At 49.6% G+C, this 21,272-nt stretch overlaps 1 protein-coding gene across 1 annotated transcript; it reads left to right on the forward strand.

The window, feature by feature from the left end:
- The first annotated feature begins 2,944 nt into the window (after positions 1-2,944).
- LOC144591147 (nuclear factor 7, brain-like) lies at positions 2,945-16,176 on the forward strand. The gene is made up of 7 exons (XM_078395441.1): positions 2,945-3,355; positions 8,183-8,278; positions 8,370-8,405; positions 9,328-9,383; positions 10,467-10,487; positions 10,571-10,689; positions 15,644-16,176. The coding sequence occupies exons 1-7, from the start codon at positions 2,945-2,947 to the stop codon at positions 16,174-16,176; spliced, it is 1,272 nt and encodes a 423-aa protein (XP_078251567.1).
- Positions 16,177-21,272: the final 5,096 nt, after the last annotated feature.

Below are 21,272 nucleotides of genomic sequence, written 5' to 3' on the forward strand. Positions count from 1 at the left end.
TCATCCGGGGGACACTCCCGAGCAGGAGGGAGATGGTCGGACTGATGGTCCTCATCCTTCCCTTCCGTCCCTTCAATCCACGGGCACGGCGTCCTGGAGTCCCCCCTCCCGCCCGGACCCGGCGGGACCGGGCAGCTTCTTCTCCTCCTCCTTCAGCGGTCGCTGCCACCGACGGCCCCGTCGCGACCTCAGAAAGATGGCGGCCTCCTCATGCTCCGCCATCTTGTGCGCATCCCCCGCCGCGCCTCTCTCCTCTCTCCTCTCACTTCTCTCCACTCCCCACTCTCCCAGACCCGCGGCCGTCCGCCCCGAGTAGGCCCACCTCCGCCGCCCGACTCGAGTAGTCCCACCTCCGCCGCCCGACTCGAGTAGTCCCACCTCCGCCGCCCGAATCGAGTCGTCCGGGGCTCCCTCCTCCTCCTCCCTGCACGTTCGGTAAGTGCCTTTCACCGCCAACGGCTCCACGGAGGGGAGGGGACGTGGGGGGCGGGTGGGGGTAGGAGGGGGGGGGGGTAAAGGAGAAAATGGGGGGAGGAGAGAGTGGGGGAAAGGGGTGGTGGGGAAAGGGGAGGAGAGTGGGTGAGGAGAGAGTAGGGGGAGAGTGGGACTGGGGAGGGGGGTGGTGGTGGGGGGAAGAGAGAGTGGGGGTGGGGGGAAGGGGGGTAGTGGGGGTCAGGGAAGAGTGGGGGGAAGCAAAGAGGGAGAAGGTGGGGGCAGTGAGAGTGAAAGGAGGGGGAGGGTGGGGGGAGGAGAGAGGGAGTGCGGGGGGAAGAGAATGGGGGGTATGGGGAAGGGGGACAGTGGGGGTGGGGGAGAGGGGGACGGTGAGAATGCAGGTGGGGCGAGTGGGTGGAGGGGAGGGGTGGGAGGGTGGTGAGGGGAGGAGAGAGTGGGGGAGGCGGGGGTGGGTGAGGAGGTGGAGGTGATAGTGGGACTGGGGAGAGTGGGGCTGAGGGAGGAGAGAATGTGGGGCGGGGGAGGAGAGAGTGGGGGGGGTGGGGGAGGAGAGAGCGGTGGAAAGGGATGTGGTGGGGAATGGGGGGGTGGAGGAGAGTGCGAGTGGGGGTTGGAGGGAGAGTGCTACTGAGGAGGAGGGTGGGGTGGGGAGGAGAGAAGAGTGGGGGTGGGGAGGAGGGGTGGGGGAAGGGGACAGCAGGGGTGGGGGGGAGGAAGGGGTGTTGATGGGGGGGATGAGAGAGTGGGCTGGGGGAGAAGGGGGACAGTGGGGGTCAGGGAAAATGGGAGAGTGGGGGGTAGGGAGAGGAGGGATCAGGGGGATTGAGTAGGGGGTTGAGGATGCTACACCAATACAGGAGAGACTTTGGGTCCAAGGCTCCTCGGTCACACCCTCTCCCCTTCCCTGTACCGCCTTTAATTGCGCTCCCCCTCCCCTGGAGGAGCACGGCACCACTGTGAAGGAGAAAGAAGATGGCCGCTGGCAGGATGGTGTCAGAGGATCCCTCTCCCCTTTCCCCATCTCACCCACCCCTCCCCTCTCCATCTCCCCCCTTTGAGATTCATTTTATTTTTTTTAAGAGACAATTTATTTTAAAGAAAAAACGCGATTTCCCCAGGTCGAAATGGAAACCCTACGAAGAACGGGCCCAATTTGTCAATGTGCTGACATATATTTTTACATTTATGTTAATGCATGTACAATATTTGTTCATTTCAATAAATAATAATCAAATGCAGACAGTTATTTAACAATATGTTAAGGATTAGTTACATTTATACAGTCTTACAGTTACAACCGGCCCTTTGAGGGCAACCATAATGCTGATGTGGCCCGGGGTGAAAATGAGTTTGACACCCTTGCTTTAAACTGTACCTTTACTAAAAAGCACTGAACCCTGAACTCATTAAACCCTGAACTCACTGAACCCTGAACTCACTGAACCCTGAACTAAAAGTACGAACAAAAAGCAGAAATACAACCCTGGGGTTACGCCCAATCAGCTGCTTCCTCTAGTCCGCTTCCACCAATCAGCTGCTTCCTCTAGTCCACTTCCACCAATCAGCTGCTTCCTCTAGTCCGCTTCCACCAATCAGCGGCTTCCTCCAGACCAGGGAACGTTTTTAAACCAACGCTGCACCAACCGCTCCAGGGCCCCGCCCACACGCTGCTCCAACCGCTCCTTGGCCCCGCCCACACGCTGCTCCAACCGCTCCTGGGCCCCGCCCACACGCGGCACCCACCGCTCCTGGGCCCCGCCCACACGCGGCACCCACCGCTCCTGGGCCCCGCCCACACGCTGCACCAACCGCTCCTTGGCCCCGCCCACATGCTGCTCCAACCGCTCCTGGGCCCCGCCCACACGCTGCACCAACCAAGAGATAAAGAACAATGAATGAAAGATATGCAAACACGTGACGATTATAAAGGAAACAGGCCATTATTAGCTGTTTGTTGAGTGAAAACGAGAAGCTAGTGCAACTTGAGTGGGGGAGATAGAGAGAGAGGGAATGCTGGAGTTACTGGAAATTACAGAAATCAATATTCATACGACTGGGCTGCAAGCTGCCCAAGCGAAATATGAGATGCTAGTGGACACAAAATGCTGGAGTAACTCAACGGGTCAGGCAGGGTCTCTGGATAGAAGGAATGGGTGACGTTTCGGGTCGAGACCCTTCTTCAGGCTTCTTCAGATGCGATGGAGTTTCTTCCCACAGGCCATCGGGATTGTTAACTATTATATCTCCAAAGAATTAAAAAAAATCTGTATTAATTTTAATTTTTATGCTGTAATTGTAATTTTTTTGTACAATCCGCAGGCGTTGACACTTTCATGTCACTGCACATCTTGTATGTGTATGTGACAAATAAACTTGACTTGACTTGGTGTTGTTTATTAGTATTGTTCAGCCTTTGCTGCCAGCGCACATTTGAACACTCGCGGTACTCCAGGGCTCGGCGTGAATTAGGAAGTTCCGGGAATTGAAAATGGCTTCGATGGCTCAGTCCGAGTGTTGGACCGAGGACGTGGTTTGTCCCATTTGCCTGGATTTCTTCACCGATCCGGTGTCACTGGAGTGCGGGCACAACTTCTGCCGCTCCTGCATCACGCAGAGTTGGGACAGGGAGGGGAGAAACTCCTGCCCGGAGTGCAGAGAGGAGTTTGCAGACCGCAGCCTCAGGGTGAATCGGGCCCTGGTGAGTATCACCGAGAAAGCTCGAACACTCAGCCCGAAAACGGAAAGCAAGCAAAGTAAACTTCACTGCGAGGAACACCAGGAAGAACTGAAGCTGTTTTGCGAAACAGACAAACAACTAATCTGCCTGATCTGCCGAGACGCGCGGGAACACAGAGAGCACCTCTTCATGCCGATTAAAGAAGCAGTTGAAATCTTCAAGGTAAAAAAAGCAAAGAGCATCTGGTGATTTTCCATTTCCGCCTTTCGCAGAGACCGCACCCTCGGGGACTGCTGTTTTGCACTCAGTTTCCCACACGAACCACCCCTTCCCCATGTACCCGCCCCACCTACAGTAAGACATGAGACACCTGTGGCTATACCTTCTCCCTTACAATAGACAATAAGTGCAGGAGGAGGCCATTCGGCCCTTCGAGCCAGCACCGCCATTCAATGTGATCATGGCTGATCATTCTCAATCAGTACCCCGTTCCTGCCTTCTCCCCATACCCCCTGACTCCGCTATCATTAAGAGCTCTATCCAGCTCTCTCTTGAATGCATTCAGAGAATTGGCCTCCACTGCCTTCTGAGGCAGAGAATTCCACAGATTCACAACTCTCTGACTGAAAAGGTTTTTCCTCATTTCAGTTCTAAATGGCCTACCCCTTATTCTTAAACTGTGGCCCCTTGTTCTGGACTCCCCCAACATTGGGAACATGTTTCCTGCCTCTAACGTGTCTAACCCCTTAATAATCTTATACGTTTCGATAAGATCTCCTGTCATCCTTCTAAATCCCAGTGTATACAAGCCTAGTCGCTCCAGTCTTTCAACATATGATAGTCCCGCCATTGCGGGAATTAACCTAGTAAACCTACGCTGCACGCCCTCAATAGCAAGAATATCCTTCCTCAAAATTGGAGACCAAAACTGCACACAGTACTCCAGGTGCAGTCTCACTAGGGCCCTGTACAACTGCAGAAGGACCTCTTTGCTCCTATACGCAACTCCTCTTGTTATGAAGGCAAACATTCCATTGGCTTTCTTCACTGCCTGCTGTACCTGCATGCTTCCTTTCAGTGACTGATGCACTAGGACACCCAGATCTCGTTGTACGTTCCCTGTTCCTAACTTGACACCATTCAGATAATACTCTGCCTTCCTATTCTTACCACCAAAGTGGATAACCTCACACTTATTCACATTAAACTGCATCTGCCATGCATCCGCCCACTCACACAGCCTGTCCAAGTCACCCTGCAACCTCATAGCATCTTCCTCACAGTTCACACTACCACCCAGCTTTGTATCATCTGCAAATTTGCTAATGGTACTTTTAATCCCTTCATCCAAGTCATTAATGTATATTGTAAATAGTTGCGGTCCCAGCATTGAGCCTTGCGGTACGCCACTAGTCACTGCCTGCCATTCTGAAAGGGACCCATTTATCCCCACTCTTTGCTTTCTGTCTGTCTTACACCCATCAAGGGACCCCTGAGAGAGAGAGAGAGGGGGGTTTTTGTGCACCACCTGTTACCCTCACCCACTGCATCCCGTGTTCCCGGCGAGCCCTCCATTACACCGGCGAGGCGAGAGGGTAGATTGAGCCACCGGTTCCGCGAGTACCCCTGCCAAGCCCCGATGGATCTACCGGTTGCTAACCAGTTCAACTCTCCTTTGCATTCCTACGCTGACTTTTCTGCCCTGGGCTTCTGTTTTGCTTGATTGCAAACTGAAGGAATAGCGCCTCAAATTCCGCTTGTGAAGCTCGGAATTTCTCGTGTAATTCTTTCAGCATAAACATTAACATTTACAGTTTGTAGGTAACCAAACTACATGCATACATAACAACCCCACACCACCCACAACACTTTAAGTCCCAACTATTACTCTATTAATCATTCCTCTATTAATCTTACTTATAACTTATTTATTTATCTTATTACTCTTATTATCTGTGTTTTCCTACCTTTTCTCCTTGTTCTGTATTTTTATGCTCACTTTGAATTGCCATTGCAGTATTACAGTATAGCAAAGGGGATTACAGAGGCATGAGGCAGGAGCTGGCCAAAAGTGACTGGAAGGAGGCCCTAGCAGGGAAGACGGTACAACAGCAATGGCAGGTATTCCTGGGAATAATGCAGAGGTTGCAGGATCAATTTATCCCAAAGAGGCGGAAAGACTCTAAGGGGAGTAAGAGACACCTGTGGCTGACAAGGGAAGTCAAGGACAGCATAAAAATTAAGGAGAGGAAGTATAACATAGCAAAGAAGAGTGGGAAGACAGAGGATTGGGACTCTTTTAAAGAGCAACAAAAGTTAACTAAAAAGGCAATACGGGGAGAAAAGATGAGGTACGAGGGTAAAGGAGGAGAGCAAAAGTTTTTTTAGGTACGTGAAGAGGAAAAAAATAGTCAAAGCAAATGTGGGTCCCTTGAAGACAGAAGCAGGGGAATTTATTATGGGGAACAAAGAAATGGCAGACGAGTTAAACCGTTACTTTGGATCTGTCTTCACTGAGGAAGATACACACAATCTCCCAAATGTTCTAGGGGCCGGAGAACCTAGGTTGATGGAGGAACTGAAGGAAATCCACATTAGGCAGGAAATGGTTTTGGGTAGACTGATGGGACTGAAGGCTGATAAATCCCCAGGGCCTGGTAGTCTGCATCCCAGGGTACTTAAGGAGGTGGCTCTAGAAATAGTGGAAGCATTGGAGATCATTTTTCAATGTTCTATAGATTCAGGATCAGTTCCTGTGGATTGGAGGATAGCAAATGTTATCCCACTTTTTAAGAAAGGAGGGAGAGAGAAAACGGGTAATTATAGACCAGTTAGTCTGACATCAGTGGTGGGGAAGATGCTGGAGTCAATTATAAAAGATGAAATTGCTGAGCATTTGGATAGCAGTAACAGGATCATTCCGAGTCAGCATGGATTTACGAAGGGGAAATCATGCTTGACAAATCTACTGGACTTTTTTGAGGATGTAACTAGGAAAATTGACAGGGGAGAGTCAGTGGATGTGGTGTACCTCGACTTTCAGAAAGCCTTCGACAAGGTCCCACACAGGAGATTAGTGGGCAAAATTAGAGCACATGGTATTGGGGGTAGGGTACTGACATGGATAGAAAATTGGTTGACAGACAGAAAGCAAAGAGTGGGGATAAATGGGTCCCTTTCGGAATGGCAGGCAGTGACCAGTGGGGTACCGCAAGGTTCGGTGCTGGGACCCCAGCTATTTACGATATACATTAATGACTTAGATGAAGGGATTAAAAGTACCATTAGCCCATTTGCAGATGATACTAAGCTGGGGGGTAGTGTGAATTGTGAGGAAGATGCAATAAGGCTGCAGGGTGACTTGGACAGGTTGTGTGAGTGGGCCGATACATGGCAGATGCAGTTTAATGTAGATAAGTGTGAGGTTATTCACTTTGGAAGTAAGAATAGAAAGGCAGATTATTATTAGGAGCAAAGAGGTCCTCTTGCAGTTGTACAGGGCCATCATGAGACCGCACCTGGAGTACTGTGTGCAGTTTTGGTCTCCAAATTTGAGGAAGGATATTCTTGCTATTGAGGGCGTGCAGCGTAGGTTCACTAGGTTAATTCCCGGAATGGCGGGACTGTCGTATGTTGAAAGGCTGGAGCAATTAGGCTTGTATACATTGGAATTTAGAAGGATGAGGGGGATTCTTATTGAAATATATAAGATAATTAGGGGATTGGACACATTAGAGGCAGGAAACATGTTCCCAATGTTGGGGGAGTCCAGAACAAGGAGCCACAGTTTAAGAACAAGGGGTAGGCCATTTAGAACGGAGATGAGGAAGAACTTTTTCAGTCAGAGAGTGGTGAAGGTGTGGAATTCTCTGCCTCAGAAGGCAGTGGAGGCCAGTTCGTTGGATGCTTTCAAGAGAGAGCTGGATAGAGCTCTTAAGGATAGCGGAGTGAGGGGGTATGCGGAGGAGGCAGGAACGGGGTACTGATTGAGAGTGATCAGCCATGATCGCATTGAATGGCGGTGCTGGCCCGAAGGGCTGAATGGCCTACTCCTGCACCTATTGTCTATTGAAATGTGCTATATTAATAAACTTGCCTTGCCTTGCTTTAATAGACCAAGTTACTGGGCCCAAACCTCTCCTGCATTGGTGCAGCACCCTCTCCTCCATCCCTCGCCCCCTTCCCCCTCTCCTCTCCACCATCCCCCTATTCCCACTCCCCCCCGCCTCCCATACCTCCCTCCTCCCCTCCCCCTCCCTGCCCCAGCTCACAACCCCTACCCCCTCCTCCCTTTCCCCCTCCCCTTCCCCTCCCCCACTGCATCCCCCTTATACTCCATCCTTCTCCCTCCCTCCCTCCACCCGCCCTCCCTCCCTCGGAGATAGATTTAAACTTTAAAATGTGAATAACTTTAAAAATATAACACCGATTTCAATGAAACTTCTTCCATTGGCAGCAAAGGGACGACGTTGAGTAAGATGGGCCTAAAATTGTCGCGCTATCGTGTTCCGCTTTGGCTGTAGTTCAGGAACAAACAAACAAACGAGGGTTTTAGTATAGCGATGCCACACCTGGCAGTGCAACCATTTCCTTCTTCCCATCCCCAACCCCTCCCCATCTATATTCTTTCCTCTGGCTTTACAATTTGCACCTCTTGTTTCCTTACTCCTTACTTCCCTTATTTTTGTCTTTTCATGTATGGCCTTTGACCAACCTGCTGCCAAACCCCTACCCCTCCCCCCCCCCCCAGGGGGGAGGAAAGATGGGCCAGGAATGCATCTGCTAGGTGATAGGTGGATACAAGTGATGGGGGCATCACTTGGCCAGATGTATTCCTGGCCCATCTTTCCCACCTACTCCAATCAGTCCAAAGAAAGATTCTGACCCAAAATGTCGCCTACGGCTCTCCACCGATACGCTTCCTGACCCGCCAAGTTCCTCAGCAGTCTGTGTCTTTTTGTAAACGTTCATGTACAGTTCCGTGTCTGCAGTCCATTGGTTCCGTCTGGTCTAATTCTTTTACTGACTGAATCTGAACCTCAATCCCAGGAGAAGATTAAAACATCTTTGGAAACTCTCACAAAAAATAAATCAGCGATGGAGGAAATGGAGCAGCAACAGAAAGAGAAGATTTCTGGAGTCCAGGTAAGGTTTCCAGTTTCCCTTCACTGATCTTGTGCTATTTTGTCTTAGATTCCAGGCTCGATAATATTGACCTTCACCTTTCATTTGACAGGAACAGTATCAGAACCTGGTGACCTACATCACATCGGTATTTGCTGAACTGTGCCAGATTCTCAATGAGAAAGAGCTGCTCTTTCTCAAGGATCTTCTGGAAGAAGAGAACAGCGTTCTAAATCCAATGGAAAAGAATCTCCGAGCGATTCAAGAGGAGATAAACTCTATGCCAGAGAAATGCTTGAAGCTACAGGATCAGCTGAACCTAACGGACAGTTTGATGTTTCTGAAGGTAAGGGGTTACATTTTCAGTTTTTGGTTTAGAGTAAGTTTCGGGTCGAGACCCTTCTTCAGACCTGCTGAGTTACTCCAGCATTTTGTGAATAAATACCTTCGATTTGTACCGGCATCTGCAGTTATTTTCTTATACTTAACAGTTCCTCTAATTTGGATGTTTTTTTACAAATATTCTCCCATTTCTTATGTTTCTGAAGGTAATGTCGTAGTTGTAGGAATTTATAAAACGTCATGAGCTGGTAGATTAAATTCCTGTGCAAGTTGTTCGAATGACTTCGTGATCTGTCCATTAAACACTTGTGCGATATATATTAACCCCTTGTTTGACCAATTGTTATACCCTGAGTCCATAGTAGAAGGTAAAAAATCTGGGTTTATCACTATTTTAGTGGCCGTACAAATGGAATTCGACAGTTTTAATTTATTTCGTACTTCTGACCATATTTTCAATGTTCCTTTGATACAGTCATTACCCACCCTAAGCCTCTGTGCCATTTCAGTCAAGAATGGGAGTGATTCCAACGGTACATTTTGACAAGCATTTTGTTCCATTCACCATCTTTCATCCTGAACATATTCCAATCCTGAGGCCATCTTTGTCCCTATCTGCATCGGCGGTGGATATCTCCGCCCATCTCATCAACGTCCTTCCTCAGCCGAATCCACCTGTCAATTGCCAATAATTGCCCTGAGTCCTTCTCCTTGCCCCTCTTTACCAGCTCTACCCCCTCTACTCCACAAGACACAAGAAGGCTCCGGTACCGAAGCATCATCGGTACATGCCTGCTCCCAAATCCGCCATGTCTTGTGTCTCTGAATAAATGGTGCATTTGTTCCAGGGCCATAGTTACTGCTTTCCTTACACAAGCACAGCTGCACTCTACTCTGGATCAGCAGTTATGACACTGAGCTAGTAATATCTTTCCATGTTAACTGGGCCTAATTCTCACGCAGACTCACGTAATATCTCCTCATAAGCTGGCGAAATAACTTTTGCAAGCATAGAAACATGGAAAATAGGTGCAGGAGGAGGCCATTCAGCCTTTCGAGCCAGCACCGCCATTCATTGTGATCATGGCTGATTGTCCACAATCAATAACCCGTGCCTACCTTCTCCCCATATCCCTTGATTCCACTAGCTCCCAGAGCTCTATCAAACTCTCTCTTAAATGCATCCAGTGATTTGGCTTCCACTGCCCTCGATCAAGTCAAGTCAAGTCAATTCAATTTTATTTGTATAGCACATTTAAAAACAACCCACATTGACCAAAGTGCCGCACATCAGTTGAGGTACTAAGAAACGAACATACAATGGCACATAAACATAGCAGCACATACATAAACAGTTCACAGCGCCCCCTCAGAGGGCCTCAAACGCTAGGGAGTAGAAATAGGTTTTGAGCCTGGACTTAAAGGAGTCGATGGAGGGGGGCAGTTCTGATGGGGAGAGGGATGCTGTTCCACAGTCTAGGAGCTGCAACCGCAAAAGTAGAGAATTCCACAAATTCACAAATCTCTGGGTGAAAAAGTTTCTTCTCACCTTGATATTAAATGGCCTCCCCTTTATTCTGAGACTGCGGCCCCTGGTTCTGGACTCGCCCAACATTGGGAACATTTTTTCTGCATCTAGCTTGTTCAATCCTTTTATAATTTTCCATGTTTCTATAAGATCCCCTCTTATTCTTCTAAACTCCAGTGAATACAAAGAGGTGGGGGTAAAGGTTGGTAGATGTTCTGGGTCGAGAAGCTACACCAGCATTGGAAGCCGGGATCTGTTGGCAAATTGTAACAATTTGGCTGAACTTCCTGCCGTCACGATGTGGAAATTAATTGGTCTTTCTGTTGCTATGTATTTCAGGAGGAAACTTCGGAAGAGGAGGTGAGGCTCGCTGTGTTGTTTTTGTAATATAACTCAGGAAACGTTGGACGTTGGTCTTCTAACTAGTTGTTTAATTAATGCAGTGTGAGTGATGAAGTCCTGACGCTGTCAGTAGCAGAGGGTGCCCTGGCCGTTGAAAGGTTCGATCGCCCATTTTTGTTGAACACGGTGTTCACGGAAGTGCCCGCTGGCGTTCCAAGAGGTAAAACCTAAAAAAAAAGCCCATTGGAGATATTGAAGTATCAGTTATATGTAAAGGGTCTATTTATTACCGGAATCGAAGGTATTTATTCACAAAATGCAGGAGTAACTCAGCGTGTCAGGCAGCATCTCAGGAGAGAAGGAATGGGTAACGTTTCGGGTCAAGACCCTTCTTCAGACTGATGTCAGGGGGGGCGGGACAAAGGAAGGATAAAGGTGGAGACAGGAAGTTAGAGGGAGAACTGGGGAGGAGAAGAGAGGGACAGAGGAACTGTCTAAAGTTGGAGAAGTCAATGTTCATACCGCTGGGCTGCAAGCTGCCCATGCGAAATATGAGGTGCTGTTCCTCCAATTTCCGGTGGGCCTCACTACGGCACTGGAGGAGGCCCATGACAGAAAGGTCAGACTGGGAGTGGGAGGGGGTGTTGAAGTGCTCAGCCACCGGGAGATCAGGTTGGTTATGGCGGACTGAGCGAAGATGTTGAGCGAAACGATTGCCGAGCCTGCGTTTGGTTTCGCCGATGTAAAGAAGTTGACATCTAGAGCAGCGGATACAATAGATGAGATTGGAGGAGGTGCAGGTGAACCTCTGTCTCACCTGGAAAAACTGTTTGGGTCCTTGGATGGAGTTGAGGGGGGAGGTAAAGGGACAGGTGTTGCATCTCCTGCGGTTGCAGGGGAAAGGAATCATTTGTCTGAAGAAGGGTCTCGACCCGAAACGTCACCCATTCCTTCTCTCCAGAGATGCTGCCTGACCCGCTGAGTTACTCCAGCATTTTGTGATACCTTTAATACCGGACTGGTGAGGCACTTCAGACACGAATTACTTCCTTTGTCCAACAGGTGTTACCCTCTCTCCATTGATACCCTCTTGATTCATCGTATGTATAACACACTTTCGAATTGTCTTCAGCCCTACTCGCCAAGGATCCTTGTAGGTCAGCAAGGGGGAGATTGAGGACAATGTGGAGAGTGGATCAAATGCATTTGAAAGTACGGACACGCAAGGCCGGTTTCATGAACACAATGGGGTTGATGTGCTAAAAGCTACTGATTTCAATGCAGTGAAGCGGGTGAATGTATGATCACGATTACTAAAGGGATCTCTGATGTTGAAGGCATTGCAAAGACATGGTTGATAAGAGGCGAAGGACAGATAGCTCAAAGAATCAGGATCCAGGTGTTTCCGATGTGATAGGGAGGGATGTTAAAGAACTGTGCCACTGACGATAGAAAATGTCGCAACTGCACTGAGAGAGATTATCCTAGACTGACGAGGCAATAGAGTACGGATAGAGTACGGTGGTAATAAAGGTTCAATATCTGAACTGATGTGGAGGAACGAACTACAGATGCTGCTTTAAACCGAAGATATACACACAATGCTGGAGTAACTCAGCGGGACAGGCAGCATCACTGGACAGAAGGAATGTCTGACGTTTCGGGTCGAGACCCTTCTTCAGTCCGCCTCAGCCTACCTGATCTCCCAGTTGCTAAACACTTTAGCTCCCCCTCCCATTCCTACTCTGACCTTTCTGTCCTGGGCTTCCTCCACTGTCAGAGTGAGGGTTTGGAGAAACAGCACTTCCTATTTCGTACCCCAGCGATATGAATATTGACTTCGCTAAATTCAAGTAACCCTTGCTTTCCCCCTCTCTCCATCCCTACCCCTTCCCAGTTCTCCAACCAGTCTGACTGTCTCCGATTACATTTTGACTCTGTTTGCTTTGATTCCACATATTCCTTGATCTCCAACCCCTTTGTCTCGTTTTCACACCTTACACAACCTTATATCTGTATCTCCCTCTCCCCTGACTTCAGTCTGAAGAAGGGTCTCGACCCGAATCCTCACCCATTTCTTCTATCCAGAGAGGCCGCCTGTCCCGCTGAGCTAATCCAATATTTTCTGTCTATCTTTGGTTTAAACCAGCATCTGCAGTTCCTTCCTACGCAAGGGTTACTTGAAGTTATTGAGATTAATATTCATACCGCTGAGTTGTAAGATGCCCAAGTGGTATTTCGCCATGTCTGTTGCAACATATTCCAGGATATTGGGCGAGGCAAGCGAAGAGATTGCGGCAGCGTTGACTGCATTTTTGTAACATGTCTAACAACAGACAAAGTGAGTGAATCGGCGACCAGAGGACATAGGGTTAAGATGAGGGGGGAAGGACTTAATAGGAATCTGAGTTAGGAAAAGGGGACGTCCAACAATATCTGTTTGTCCTAGTGCATCAGTCACTGAAAGGAAGCATGCAGGTACAGCAGGCAGTGAAGAAAGCCAATGGAATGTTGGCCTTCATAACAAGAGGAGTAGAGTATAGGAGCAAAGAGGTCCTTCTGCAGTTGTACAGGGCCCTAGTGAGACCGCACCTGGAGTATTGTGTGCAGTTTTGGTCTCCAAATTTGAGGATAGATGTTCTTGCTATTGAGGGCATGCAGCGTAGGTTTACTAGGTTAATTCCCGGAATGGCGGGACTGTCATATGTTGAAAGACTGGAGCGACTAGGCTTGTATACACTGGAATTTAGAAGGATGAGAGGGGATCTTATCGAAACATATAAGATTATTAAGGGGGGTCCAGAACCAGGGGCCACAGTTTAAGAATAAGGGGTAGGTCATTTAGAACGGAGATGAGGAAAAACCTTTTCAGTCAGAGAGCTGTGAATCTGTGGAATTCCCTGCCTCAGAAGGCAGTGGAGGCCAATTCTCTGAATGCATTCAAGAGAGAGCTAGATAGAGCTCTTAAGTATAGCAGAGTCAGGGGGTATGGGGAGAAGGCAGGAACGGGGTACTGATTGAGAATGATCAGCCATGATCACATTCAATGACGGTGCTGGCTTGAAGGGCCGAATGGCCTACTCCTGCACCTATTGTCTATTGTCTATTGAGTCCTAACAAAGATTGGTGGGTGTATGGAACGGGTTGCCAGAGCAGGTAGTTGGGGCAGAGACTATCCCAACGTTCAAGAAAGTTAGACAGGTAGATGGTTAGGACAGGTTTGGAAGGATATGGGCCAAACGCAGGCAGGTGGGACTGGTGTAGCTGGGACATGGCGGATGCTATGGGCAAGTTAATCCGAAGGTCCTTTTTCCACGCCTTATCAGGGCAACGTTACTAATCAAGACTTTGTCATTCTCTGCCTTAAAAATATCCATCGATTTGGCCTCCACAGCTTTTTGCTTCCATGAATTCCACAGATTCGCCACCCTGTGACTAAAGACATTCAAAACATTTGTCCTTTTATTCCGAAGCTTTTGGCTCTAATCCCAGACTGTCCTGCTAGGTAAACATCCACTCCACATCTGCTCGATCCGAATGCTGGTTTGATGTTGTTGGAGTTCTTGATGCCAGTTTGTAGTCAACGCAGTCCATCATTCCCATCCCCGATTCTCCTTCCCGCAATCCCGAAACTCCTCCTCCTCGTCTTTCTATCCCACTCAGTTCCCTCCTCTTCATCCTAACACGGCTCATTTTCCCTCATCACCGGGCTCACCGAGGTACAATGAAAAGCCTATGTTGTGTGCCAACCAGTCGGCAGAAAGACAATACACGATTACAATCCAGCCACCCATAGTGAACAGATGCATGATAAAGGGCACAACGTGAATAACATGGGACCCATACACAAATAAAAACATTTCTTCCATCGAACGTGTCCAAAGGTAGAGGCGTCTCGTTTTGTTACAAATACCTATGAGAGAGAAGCGAGTGTTACCGAACTTCTAAATTCATTGCGGGGGAACACTCTCCAAGACAGACGTAAAGCCCATTGTTTGACATGTTTTTACAAAATGTTAAATGGTCGGCTCGACGTAGATTACCACATCTACACCAAACACAAACCCATCGGGTGTAGACGAGGGCATTCGATTCAATAGACAATAGACAATAGGTGCGGTGCATGAGTAGGCCTTTCGGCCCTTCGAGCCAGCACCACCATTCAATGGCAGATCATTCTCAATCAGTACCCCGTTCCTGCCTTCTCCCCATACCCACTGACTCCGCTATCCTTAAGAGCTCCATCTAGCTCTCTCTTGAATGCATTCAGAGAATTGGTCTCCACTGCCTTCTGAGGCAGAAAATTCCACAGATTTACAACTCTATGACTGAAAAAGTTTTTCCTCATCTCCGTTCTAAATGGCCTACCCCTTATTCTTAAACTGTGGCCCCTGGTTCTGGACCCCCCTTAATAATCTTATATGTTTCGATAAGATCCCCCTCTCATCCTTCTAAATTCCAGTGTATACAAGCCTAGCCGCTCCAGTCTTTCAACATAGGACATTCCCGCCAATCCGGGAATTAACCTAGTAAACTTACGCTGCACGCCCTCAATAGCAAGAATATCCTTCCTCAAATTTGGAGACCAAAACTGCACACAGTACTCCAGGTGCGGTCTCACGAGGGCCCTGTACAACTGCAGGAGGACCTCTTTGCTCCTATACTTAACTCCCCTTGTTATGAAGGCCAACATTCCATTGGCTTTCTTCAATTTGAGATACCAGCTACCAAGACAGATAAGTATAGCAATTCATTCTTCCCTCGCACAATTAAAGCATGGAATAGTCTTCACCCTACTGTAGTTACTCAACCAGACGCAACTAAATTTAAGGCAGCTGTTCTTCTCCAAGAGGCCCTTCTTGCATAAGTCCATACCCCGCCACCTCCAGTATAAATTCCGTTTGGAATATTTCGGAGGAACAAAGAACCAAGAACCGGGCTCTGTTGCTCTGAGGGCGTCACCACATCTCGCTGTCTTCATCGTCTTCTCTCACCTCTGCACAAATGCAACTCCACCTCGTCGGAAAAGGGCTTTCTTCTCCACTCGACGTTAAAACCCCGCGCAATCTTTCAGTTGCCCGACCGTTTGTGCCCGAGGCCGACTCTTCCCCCCCCCCCCCCCCCCACCCCGCCCGACCCCCGGGGACCCTCTGATTCTCTGCTTCTCCCCCCAGTCTCCGTCACCCTGGATGTGGAAACAGCGCATCGGCAGCTCCACGTGTCTGATGATCGCAAGAGCATGCAATTTGTCGGTGGCAGGCGAAGTCTCCCTGACACCGGGAAGAGGTCTATGCAAAATACGTGCGTCCTGGGATCGGAAGGATTCACATCGGGGAGATATTACTGGGAGGTGGGGATCGGGTCAAATCAGGGCTGTTGTCTAGGAGTCGCCGCAGAGTCTGTAGACAGGAAGGGTGCGGGCGTCCTGACCCCAGAGACTGGAGTCTGGAGCATCAGGCGAGATGGTAACGATGTTAACGTAGGCACCTCTCCTCCATCCCGTCTCCCCGCCCGTCCCATCCCTGGGAGGGTGGGAGTTTATCTCAGTTACGAGTCCGGGATAGTTTCATTTTACGACGCGGACGCCAAGTCCCATCTCCACACCTTCACTGGAAATAAATTCATGGAGAAACTGTATCCTTTTTTCTGGACGTGGGTTGGAAACCAGTGCCTGAGAATCTGCTCCGGTTCCGCTCCGGGTGTGTGAAGGGGGTCGGGTCCCGGGACCGGCGTCAGGAGCAGGGCTCAGGGGCTGTGGGGCAGAAACCCAGTCGACAACAGGTCGGCGCTGAACGGCTCCCATTTAATCCCCAAATTCCGCGTGGTAAAAACCCCCAGTGAGCGCGGAAATAAAACCAGGGGGAATGTAAAGGTGGGAAGAGAGAAATAAAGTGCTACTGAAATCAAAGCTGTCGATCCGTTCATTTTAACGCGTTCACCGCGTCCGGCAACGGAACAGAAATTACTTTTGTGAAAATATAAAGATTGAAACAATCGCCCTTCCCGCGGGTTCGGCAGCGGCCGCGGGCGGCGGGACCTGAGCTCCGGGCTCCCCCTGATTCTAATGCCCGTCTGTGGTATAATGAAGTGGCGCTGATTTTATCCGGGAGAGGGCGGTATAGGTCCGACTGACCAGGTGTAAATAGGAAAATAACTGCAGATGCTGATACAAATCGAAGGTATCACAAAATGCTGGAGTAACTCAGCAGGTCAGGCAGCATCTCAGGAGAGAAGGAATGGGTGACGTTTCGGGTCGAGACCCTTCTTCAGTCTGTAGTGGGGTCTCGACCCGAAACGTCACCCATTCCTTCTCTCCTGAGATGCTGCCTGACCTGCTGAGTTACTCCAGCATTTTGCGATACATTCGAGGTGTAAATTGGAAGGACGAACGGAGCTAGAAATTACATGGAGTGAGAAGAATAAAGATGAACGCTGGGAATGGGAAGGTACAGAAAATATTTGAAGTTGTGGCGCGTCGATAAGCCCGAAATGAAGGCGAGGAGCCAGGTGTTTCGGGAGGGACTTTATTAGCTGTTCTCTTGTCCAGTCGGGTCTGCAAGGGAACGATCGCGCCCTAAACCCCCTGCCCTTTATCCCTGTCGCTAAGGGCCGCTCCCGGACTAGTCCGTTCCCGTACCGAGGTGTTCGATAGTGATATGGTCCGACCCTTGGGAGCCCCCCTCCCCCACAGAACAGGAGGCACGAAACGCACCGGCAGGCGCACATCCCGACCGGACCGCGTACGGATGTCGGCCGGCGGAGGCACAGGTTGAGGGAACCGCGAAGGGGGGGTCGACCTCGCGGCCGAGGCTGGGCAACCAGCCCAGGCTGGTCAATGTCCAAATGTGCCCGCTTTACGCGGTCAGTCGACACAACCCCCCCCCCCCATGTCCAGCACAAAGGTTGTCTGCCCGTGCTCCAGCACCCGGTACGGGCCCCGATACGGCCTCTGGAGCGGCGCCCTGTAGGCGTCACGGTGCTGGAAAGCATAGGGGCAAACCTGGAGGGCCGATAGCCCGTGCGGGCGGAATGCCCCGTGGCGGGACGTCGGCACGGGTGCGAGCTTTCCAACTCTCTCGCGAAGGCGCTGATGGGCGGACGAGGGCGGTCCCTGCTGCCCCGGCGCCGAGGGCACGAACTCCCCGGGTACCGTGAGCGGCGACCCGTACACGAGCTCCACCGAAGATGAGGACAGGTCCTCCGGATGCCCAGCCAGACCCACGGCAGTGCGTCCATCCAGTCCGGGCCGGAGAGTCGCGCCTTCAGCGCTGCCTTCAGCTGCCGGTGGAACCTCTCCACCAGGCCGTTTGCCTGTGGGTGATAGGCCGTGGTGTGGTGCAGCCGCATGCCCAACAGGTGAGCCATGGCCACCCACAGCTCAGAGGTGAACTGTGCCCCCCCCCCCCCCCCCCCCCCCGGTCTGACGAGATGACCACCGGCACCCCCAAAGCGAGCAATCCAGTGCGCGGATAACACACGAGCGCATGTAGCTGTGGATGTGTTGGCCAGCGGTATGGCCTCCGGCCACCGCGTGGAGCTGTCCACCACCGTGAGGAGGTGGGTGATGCCCCGGGACGGCGGGAGAGGCCCCATAATGTCCACGTGCAGGTGGTGGAACCGCCGGCGGGGTAGACCGAACTCCCGGACGCTGTGCTGGACTTTTGCCGTCTGGCACGGAATGCAGATGCCGGCGGTAGAAATAGCGGGTGTCGTCCACCGTGATGCCCCGCAGCTGAAATTGAGCCTCCGCCTGCTGAAAACAAACCGGAGGCCGGGCAGTCCAGAACGTCGATAGTTTGATGGGAGACTGCCACGAGAGACAGGGCCTGGTCGGACAGATGGCCGGCTCTGTGTTTTGACTCCATTACGACACCAATGGAGCGTCGGGGTCACCAATGTGGCGCGTCTATAAGCCCGAAATGAAGGCGAGGAGCCAAGTGTTTCGGCGGGACTATCGGAACACAGCTACCAGCCTTGGAGGGCATCTACAACACACGATGCCTCAGAAAAGCCACCAGCATCCACAAAGACACCTCACACCCCTGCAACAGCCTGTTCGAACTTCGACCATCAGGCAGACGATACAAGGCCTTCTACGCCCGCACCTCCAGACTCAGGAACAGCTTCATTCCCAGGGCCATAGCTGCTATGAACCGGTCCTGCTGAGCCGGATGGTCACATCGCACAGCGAACCGGCACAGATCTACTTGAACTTTATTCTGTTTTAAAACTGTTCTAATTTGTTTCATTGGGTTGTTTAAATTAATGCTGATTAGCTAATTAATTTATTGCATCGTATGGGAGGCGCATTCCCAATCTCGTTGTACCCCTGTACAATGACAATAAAGATAGATTGTATTGTATTATATTGTGTTAGGCTTTGTTCTCTTGTCTAGTCGGGTCTGGAAGAGAACGATCGCACATAAACGATGCAGGAAGTTTGTTCCCGATGTTGGGGAAGTCCAGAACAAGGGGGGTAACAGTTTAAGGATAAGGGGGAAGTCTTTTAGGACCGAGATGAGAACGTTTTTTTTCACACAGGGAGTGGTGAATCTGTGGAATTCTCTGCCACAGAAGGTAGTTGAGGCCAGTTCATTGGCTATATTTAAGAGGGAGTTAGATGTGGCCCTTGTGGTTAAAGGGATCAGGGGGTATGGAGAGAAGGCAGGTACAGGATACTGAGCTGAATGATCAGCCATGATCATATTGAATGGCGGTGCAGGCTCGAAGGGCCGAATGGCCTACTCCTGCACCTATTTTCTATGTTTCTAAACCCCTGCCCTTTATCCCTGTAGCTGATGGCCGTCCCCGGACTGGTCCATTCCCCTGCCGAGGGGTTCGATAGTGACATGGCCCAACCCTTGGGAGTCGCCACAAAGTCAGTGTTAAAGTCCAGAGGAAGTAACGTGTCCAGTTCAATAGACTGTTCAGATGTCCTCGGGCTGTTGGCTGAGAAAGTGCGGGAAACTAAATGCAGAATTCAGCCTGAGAGAGGGATGAGGAATCACAGTGGAGGCGGCCGGAGACTCAGGGTCTCCTGCGAGCAGCGGACGGGAGAGAACGCAAAGCGGTCCCACAATCTGTGATTGGTGTCGACGTAGAGAGCGGACCACAGTGTGAGAGGCAAAGGCAGCAAAACAGCAAATTTGAGGAAGGGTATTCTTGTTATTGAGGGCATGCAGCGTAGGTTTACTAGGTTAATTCCCGGAATGGCGGGACTGTCATATGTTGAAAGACTGGAGCGACTAGGCTTGTATACACTGGAATTTAGAAGGATGAGAGGAGATCTTATCGAAACGTATAAGATTATTAAGGGGTTGGACACGTTAGAGGCAGGAAACATGTTCCCAATGTTGGGGGAGTCCAGAACCAGGGGGCACAGTTTAAGAATAAGGGGTAGGCCATTTAGAACTGAGATGAGGAAAAACTTTTTCGGTCAGAGAGTTGTGAATCTGTGGAATTCTCTGCCTCAGAAGGCAGTGGAGGCCAATTCTCTGAATGCATTCAAGAGAGAGCTAGAGAGAGCTCTTGATGATAGCGGAGTCAGGCGGTATGGGGAGAAGGCAGGAACGGGGTACTGATTGAGAATGATCAGCCATGATCACATTGAATGGCGGTGCTGGCTCGAAGGGCCGAATGTACTCCTCCGGGACCTATTGTCTATGGTCTATTGGCAGCTCATTGAATTAGGAGACGTCACAAGTGAGTCATTGCTCCATCAGGAAGGGCCATTTGCTTCTTGGCGGATGGTAAGAAGAAGATAAACACAGAAGTAAGTACATCATGGTTTATTGTGGGTTTTTTTTACAGGGTAATTTATCAACATATCTGTTGGCCTGCTGCAAATATTTATTCCATCGCTAGACACATGACAATAAAACTCTTGAAACTTTGCGACAATGAAGAAATAATTGCTCGATTATAGAAACATAGAAAATAGGTGCAGGAGTAGGTCATTCGGCCCTTCGAGCCAGCACCACCATTCAATATGATCATGGCTGATCATCCAAAATCAGTACTCTGGATTTTTCCCCATATCCCTTAATTCCCTTAGCCCTAAGAGCTAAATCTAACTCTCTCTTGAAAACATCTAGTGAACTGGACTCCACGGTCTTCTGTGGCAGAGAATTCCACACATTCACAACTCTCTGGGTGAAAAGGTTTTTCCTCATCTCAGTACTAAATGGCCGACCCCTTATTCTCAAACTTTGACCCCTGGTTCTGGACTCCTCCAACATCGGGAACATTTTTCCTGCATCTACCCTGTCCAATCCTCTAAGAATTTTATATGTTTCTACAAGATCCCCTCTCATTCTTCTAAATTCCAGCGAATACAAGCCCAGCCGACCCAGTCTTTCTTTTTTTTATAATTCTATTTTTATTTTGATTTTCCAGTTCCATACATTCCACAATGATACACATTCTCATTCACCTTAAACCCTCCGTAGTTAACAAATACTGCATATCCCAAAATAAATCATACCACAGGCATTGGAAGCACTACAAGGATGGGTAATGACTTACTGGACATTTGATCATATCCAAAACTTAACTACATACACAAACAAAAACAAAAACAACTGAAACCAACATTTGGGGTATACCTCTATAATATTTCATCACTACTTCTGGAGCGGTATGAAATCAAGGAAAATGAGATAGGACACGGAAGTAGGATACAAAGATCCGCTTTAAACAAATGATGGCCGTACGGGCATAATGTACAACATCCATTTTTCCCACCTTTTCAAAAATATTCCCTGTTGCAATCTTAAAGCAAAAGTTATCCTTTCCATTATAAAA

The sequence above is a fragment of the Rhinoraja longicauda genome, unplaced genomic scaffold (assembly GCF_053455715.1).
Source record: "Rhinoraja longicauda isolate Sanriku21f unplaced genomic scaffold, sRhiLon1.1 Scf000612, whole genome shotgun sequence".
NCBI classification, from domain to species: domain Eukaryota; kingdom Metazoa; phylum Chordata; class Chondrichthyes; order Rajiformes; family Arhynchobatidae; genus Rhinoraja; species Rhinoraja longicauda.